Source organism: Protomyctophum bolini, assembly GCF_963924005.1.
Source record: "Protomyctophum bolini genome assembly, chromosome: 24".
Lineage (NCBI taxonomy): Eukaryota > Metazoa > Chordata > Actinopteri > Myctophiformes > Myctophidae > Protomyctophum > Protomyctophum bolini.
In genome coordinates this window covers 25292276-25298933 of record NC_137885.1, presented here as the reverse complement: position 1 = coordinate 25298933, position 6658 = coordinate 25292276, and the positions used below count along the sequence as shown (strand labels likewise).

At 55.5% G+C, this 6658-nt stretch overlaps 1 protein-coding gene across 1 annotated transcript; it reads right to left on the bottom strand.

Moving 5' to 3' along the window:
* Positions 1-705: 705 nt before the first annotated feature.
* Positions 706-5115, bottom strand: LOC308311828 (fidgetin-like; the record flags this gene model as incomplete). The annotated part of the gene is made up of 6 exons (XM_080758604.1): positions 706-1769; positions 2208-2404; positions 2605-3116; positions 3615-3854; positions 4434-4912; positions 5091-5115. The coding sequence occupies 6 exons, from the start codon at positions 5113-5115 to the stop codon at positions 706-708; spliced, it is 2517 nt and encodes an 838-aa protein (XP_080614730.1).
* Between the last annotated feature and the right edge of the window lie 1543 nt (positions 5116-6658).

Sequence of the window (6658 nt, the reverse complement as noted above, 5' to 3'; positions counted from 1 at the left end):
AGCTGGAGAGGATCGATGATATTGCATAGCAGCAGCTGGTAAGAAAACGGCTACTGTGGAATTCCCCATTAATTTATCAGCCTTCCGATTGGTCCCTGACTGACCAACCAGCAGGCTCTTTCTGCCTGGTTCCGCCTTGTTTATGTTGAATCTGCGAGTGCCATGAGGCAAATACAAATGTTTTGTCATTTTCCTTTTCTTTTTTTAAGAAAAAAAAAAAAAGAAAGAGAAACCCAGAAAAGCACCACTTCAGGCACTTGGATAAGCCAACTAAACATAATGGTATAATTATACACAGCTGCACGCACGCACAAACGCACACACACACACACACACACGGACACACACAGAACACTGGGGCGTTGCTTCTTGAAGCCAAGCTGCTCACAACAAGGTGTAAACACGGCCTGGCTGTTCAGGGAGGAGCATAAAGCATCGTAATTACATCTCAGCTCCATGAGCGACTGCTAAGAGACTCTTAGCTCATCACAAGCAGGTCCCTCGGTGCGTTTAAACCCGCCGCTCCCTCCCTCGAGTCGGGAAGGGCTCGCTCTGCGTGGCCTTTCCCCCCCCCGTGCCATTCCCTCCCTTCTGTACCCCCGAGAGAGGAAGGAAGGAAGGAATTGGGGAGGTGGCGGAATATCCTTTTCAAAGCCTTTTTTTTTCTCCCCCCACATTTTAATTTATCTTATTTCATTTTTTTTTTCACTGGCTGCAGCCAAACATTTTGTTCCACTCGTCGTACGTGTCGATCTCTTTCTGCGATATACTGGTCTGGAATTTACAAAAGACGCTGTCCAGGTCCTGGTAGGCGAGGGGCCGCGGGGGGGGCATCATGTCCCCCCCCATGCCCCCCCCCGCCGCCGCCGCCCCGTGTCCGTGACCGTGTCCTCCGCGCAGCTGTCCCACCCGGGCCTCCTGGCAGAGGCGGGCCAGGTCGGGCCCCGAGAAGCCCTCGGTGCGTCCCACCAGCGAGGCCAGCTCGTCCTCGCTGCCCACGGAGGCGCCCAGGAGCCGCTTGACCATCTGGCGTCGGGCCCCGGCGTCCGGCAGCGGCACCAGCACGCGCCGGGCGAAGTACCGGCGCAGGACGCCCTCGTCCACGTCCTGGGGCCGGCTGGTGGAGCACACCACCAGCACCCCCCCGCCGCCGTCCCCCGCCGCCCCCCCGCCGTCCCCCCCGGCCATCAGCGCGTCCAGCTGGGAGAGCAGCTCGGCTCTCAGCCGCCCCACGGAGGACGACGGGCCTCCGCGGCTCCCCTCCTCCTCGGAGGAGGACGGCGGCAGGAGCGCGTCGGCCTCGCTGACGAAGAGCACGGCGGGCTGGCGGCAGCGCGCCACCAGGAAGCATGCGCGCAGCACCTCGTGGCCGTTGAACGACGCCCACTCGGTGGCGAGCGCCTGGCCGCTGAGCCGCAGGAACGGCGCCCCCAGCTGGCTGGCCAGGCAGCGGCCCAGCAACGTCCGGCCGCCGCCCCGCGGACCGAAGAGCAGCAGGCAGCGCGACGGAGACGGAGACACTGCCGCCGCCGCGGCGGGCGTGGATCCCGCCGCCGCCAGGCCGAACATGTCGGGACGCAGCATGGGCCACAGCACCTCCTCCTTCAGCGTGGCCTTGGCCGCGTCCAGGCCCGCGATGTCACTCCAGTCCACCGGGGGGAGCTGCTGCTGCAGGATCTCCGACGTCACCAGCTCCAGGAGGTGCGGGTCGACGCTCTTCAGCTGCTCCTCGGCCGCGAGCCGCGAGGAGGAGGACGAGGAGGACGAGGCTAGGAACAAAAGGAAAGGAAAGGTCCACGACGTCATTTTCTCTTAATTGTCACACAAGTAATTGCGATTAATGATTCAATTGTGTTTTTGGTTTGCATTGAACATTGGATCGTTAGCGTTGGTATTTCTGTTCGTAATTACAGATTTCACAAGACAGATGAATAACTTCAATATAGCAGTAAGTGTGTAAGTAGCGTGGTTAAAATGCCTTGTTTCTGGCCCTGTTGGGGCAACAGCATATGTCCACCAATGTCCACATGTTTTCAATTGGCTAGTGGCCACATCTTTTGGCCACGTGACCAACTTTACAAATGTTAAAATAGATTGGTGGAGAGGTTTGTCTAAAACCGTGTCATGCTTAAAGCTGTGATTGGACCATAGCAGTTTGGGGAGGGGCTTATAGGCGATGAGGTAATCACTGTGACATCAGGGCCTACCGGGCACCGAGGAGTGTGATAGGTGGAGGTGGTGGGCGTGGTCGTCGGCCCCGCCCTGCTCGCTCAGCGGGGGCGAGGCGAAGGAGGAGGAGTCTGCCGAGCGGGACCCCGCCCCCAGGCTCGATGACACGTAGGAGGGAGGCGTGTCCTGCTGGCCGCCGTACTTCCTGTGCTGCTGCTCCGACTTCTGGACGCTCCTGTCAATCACACGGTTACTATTATAGTCGACTAAAAACTACCTGTCAATCACACGGTTACTATTATAGTCGACTAAAAACTACCTGTCAATCACACGGTTACTGTTATAGTCGACTAAAACTACCTGTCAATCACACGGTTACTATTATAGTCGAAAATTAATTAAATGCAATAATGTAAAATCCCAAAGTATTCTGACCTGGAGTCAAAGCTGCCACCGCCGTCCGCTATCCGGTACATGGAGGAGGGGCTCTCTAGGCCCGCCGCGCTCCGGGGGGGCTGCCCCACCCCCCCGCCCCCGCCGTAGCCGAAATGAGCGTACGCTGAGGAGGAGGAGGAGGAGTCCTGCATCTCGCCGCCCGGCTGGCCCGCCACCGCGTGACTCGTCATGTAGAAGGCCTTCCTCTTCAGCGAGGAGGAGGAGCTGCCGTTGAGCGGCGTCGGGGCCGCCACGATGGCATGCCCCCCCAGGTGGCTCTGGTGGTGGTGGTGGTGGTAGGGGGAGGAGGAGGAGGGAGCGGGCAGGGGGGTGGGCGCCGCGATGATGCCCGCCGGCAGGTAGGAGGAGGGCGGCGCCACTCCCCCCACGGGGCTGTAGCCCTGGGTCGGGTAACCCGCCCCGGAGGGGTAGCTGTAGCTGGACAGGTTGCCGGGCGAGCCTCCGTTGTAGGACGCCGGGACCAGGGTGGGGGGGACGGGGGGAGCGGGCGGCTGTGGACCAATCACAAGTCAGGACATCGGAAATCATCTTTATTGTCACGGAGTAGTTAGAAAAGTATAAAACAAGCCCAAAATGACATAGTCGTATTTTATCAGCTGCACGTGCGCACGTAGATCTCGGCCAATGGCGCTATACGTGTTAACCCATTCTGAACGGGAACCCATTCTGGTGTTGGCATCATGTCGTGCTTTAGCTATTGAAAAATAGCAGATCTACAAGCTCATAGCGCGCCACCGAGTGGCGCGCTATGAGCTTGTAGATCTGCTATTTTTGAAAAATCGAAGAACGACTGACATTTTTTAGAATCTGATCTCAGGTCAGAATGGGTTAATCAGACCAGTGTGTGTCCAGTGGAAACCTCGTATGAATCTGATCTCAGGTCAGAATGGGTTAACTAATTTTACAAACGGCACAGCCGTAGGGTCTGTTATCTTATTTTCAGGGTGTACAGCCGTACAACCAACCAAACAAGGTTTATTTATGTCTACCTGAAGCCCTGAGCTGTGCAGCGGGGAGGGCAGCGCGGCCGGTGCGCCAGGGCCCGCGCTCTGGGAGCCGCCGTAGCCGTGCAGGTAGGGGGCACCGTAAGCGCCGCCGCCGTACTCCTGAGACACGCCCCCCGTGTGGCTCCCGCAGCTGGACGCAGAGTAGCTGGGCTCGCTGAGGCTGCTGGACGCCAGGCCGGGAGAGCTGCACAGGCTCAACACCACCTGGTGGACATTAGCAACGTTAGCCTGTTAGCATGGAGAGCTGCACAGGCCCAACACCACCTGGTGGACATTAGCAACGTTAGCATGGAGAGCTGCACAGGCCCAACACCACCTGGTGGACATTAGCAACGTTAGCCTGTTAGCATGGAGAGCTGCACAGGCCCAACACCACCTGGTGGACATTAGCAACGTTAGCCTGTTAGCATGGAGAGCTGCACAGGCCCAACACCACCTGGTGGACATTAGCAACGTTAGCCTGTTAGCATGGAGAGCTGCACAGGCCCAACACCACCTGATGGACATTAGCAACGTTAGCCTGTTAGCATGGAGAGCTGCACAGGCCCAACAACACCTGATGGACATTAGCAACGTTAGCCTGTTAGCATGGAGAGCTGCACAGGCCCAACAACACCTGATGGACATTAGCAACGTTAGCCTGTTAGCATGAAGAGCTGCACAAGCCCACCACCACCTGATGGACATTAGCAAAGTTAGCCTGTAGCATGTTAGCATGAATTAATTTTTTTTTTTATACACTATAAGTGCTATGTCTACGTAGGTTGAGCCTGGACAATCAATCAATCAAACCTCGGCCACGCCTCCCTTCCGCACCGCCACGCCCTCGGGGATGATGCAGGTCATGGAGGGGTAAACGCCGTCCTGCCACGGCGGCTCCGCCTCCATCCCCTTGCGTCCGTTCATGACCAGCCCCACCCCCCCCGCCGCCCCCACGGGGGAGGAGCCGTCGGAGTAGGAGGAGGAGGAGAGCGGCGCCATCTCCAGGATGCCCGAGTACTTCTCGGCGTACTTCTTGAGCAGGTTGGAGGCGGTGAGCGCCGAGATGTCGTCGTTGGCCCACGGGGCGTACTGATAGGCTGCCGCCGCCGCGGCCGTGGAGGACCGCTGCAGACTGAGGTGGTGGGCGGCCACGCTCCCATGAGGCCCCGCCCCCCCGGGCCCAGGGCCGGAGCGGTACGCCTCGGCCTTGTGGGCCGGGGAGCGCGTGGTGGACGAGATGTCGAAGTGCTGCTCGGCCCACTGCGAGTGGGCGTCAGGGGTCCACTGCATCTTTAGGCCTGCAGGGGGGGGTAGATACACCAGTGTTCATTTCATTTATTCAGCAGGTTTTGATTCAGTCTTACTCTCTGGAATAACACCATTTAGTTTTTTTTTTAATATATTTCTGTGGATTTTTTTTAAATTTAACCTTTTATTTCTCACTTTCGGGGCTTTAAATTCATCCTACCATCCGACCAAGGCTGCCTAGATTGCCTAGCATTATGCCAAAGTATTTGCAGGTTTGATCGACGAAAATCCGGCGGAAAATAGTCCCATGGTTTGTAGTTGAAGAGAAAAAAACATGCCGCCATATACGATGTGAAACGAAAACAGCCTGCACAGCATGTTGTAGTCCAAACAACCCCTCCGTTCACTTGCATTGAAATCATTTTCCCAGAAGCCCTAGCAGCATTTATTTTTTTGAGTGGTGCAACCACTCCTACAACCAGCAATGTCCGTGTACCTGTTTGTGTACCTCTATAAGTGAGCACGAGTATGTGACTTATTAATACCAGTAGGGGGCGCCAGAAACAGAGAGAGGGGTAGTGCTGTGTCTCTAATGAGAGACAGAGAGAGAGAGAGAGAGAGGGGGGGGGGGGGGTTGCAACACTCAGTTCACACGTGTGTGATTTTTTATTATTATTAACCAGTAAAAAAACACATTGAGACTGAAGTCTCTTTTACAAACTGAGCTGGCCAAGAGAAGAGCCGACATCAGTAACACAGCTCTGCCAGAAACAATAAATACACGACAAAATAAAACAGGACAGACATGCAATGCTCATGAATACAGAACCCACTACCGAAGAGTCCTCAATTTCAGGACTCGAACCTGCAGTCTCTGTATAGTCTACTGAGATTGTTTGACAAAAATATAAAAAACCATAAAAGTGTTTTAAGTCAACACAAAGATACACACAGGTGCAAAAGCACACGCACACAAACACAAATTATGCATTGGGATGAGGGTAAATTAATGACACTTATAAAAGCATCCCCCCCCCCCATGGGACTCACACAAACTTTTTTTTTTCCAAGTGTCCTCTTTCCATCTGCCACCACGGTCACATTCACCTATACATCCATACGGCCCATCTGAAGGGACAGGATTACTGTGTCTAGCCTACATTACAGCCATGTTCCCTCCCTCTCTCTCTCTCCCTCTCTCCCTGTCTCTCTCCCTGTCTCTCTCTCCCTCTCTCTCTCCCTCTCTCCCTGTCTCTCCCTCCCTCTCTTCCTCTCCCTCTCTCTCTCCCCCTCCCCCTCCCTCTCCCCCTACATCTCCCTCTCTCTCCCTCCCTCTCTCTCCCTCTCTCCCTCTCTCTCTCCCCCTCCCCCTCCCTCTCCCCCTACATCTCCCTCTCTCTCCCTCCCTCTCTCTCCCTCTCTCCCTCTCCCTCTCCCCCTCCCCCTCTCCCTCCCTCTCTATATCCCTCTCTCTCTCCCTCTCCCTCCCCCTCCTCCTCTCTCTCTCTCTCTCTCTCCCTCCCGCTCTCTCTCTCTCTCTCTCCGTCCATAGCGGATATTATAAAATGTACATATTATTGCATCCATAGCATCACTGAGCTTTGCAGACCATTTTCAATATGAACAATTTGGAAAGTATGCTATTATTACACACACACACACACACGCACACACACACACACACACACACACACACACACACACACACCACTCCCCTTCTATTTCTATAAAGCATCGTGTACTGGTGCACATGAATTGTACATTCCTCACATCATGTGAAGGACACTTTCAGTGGA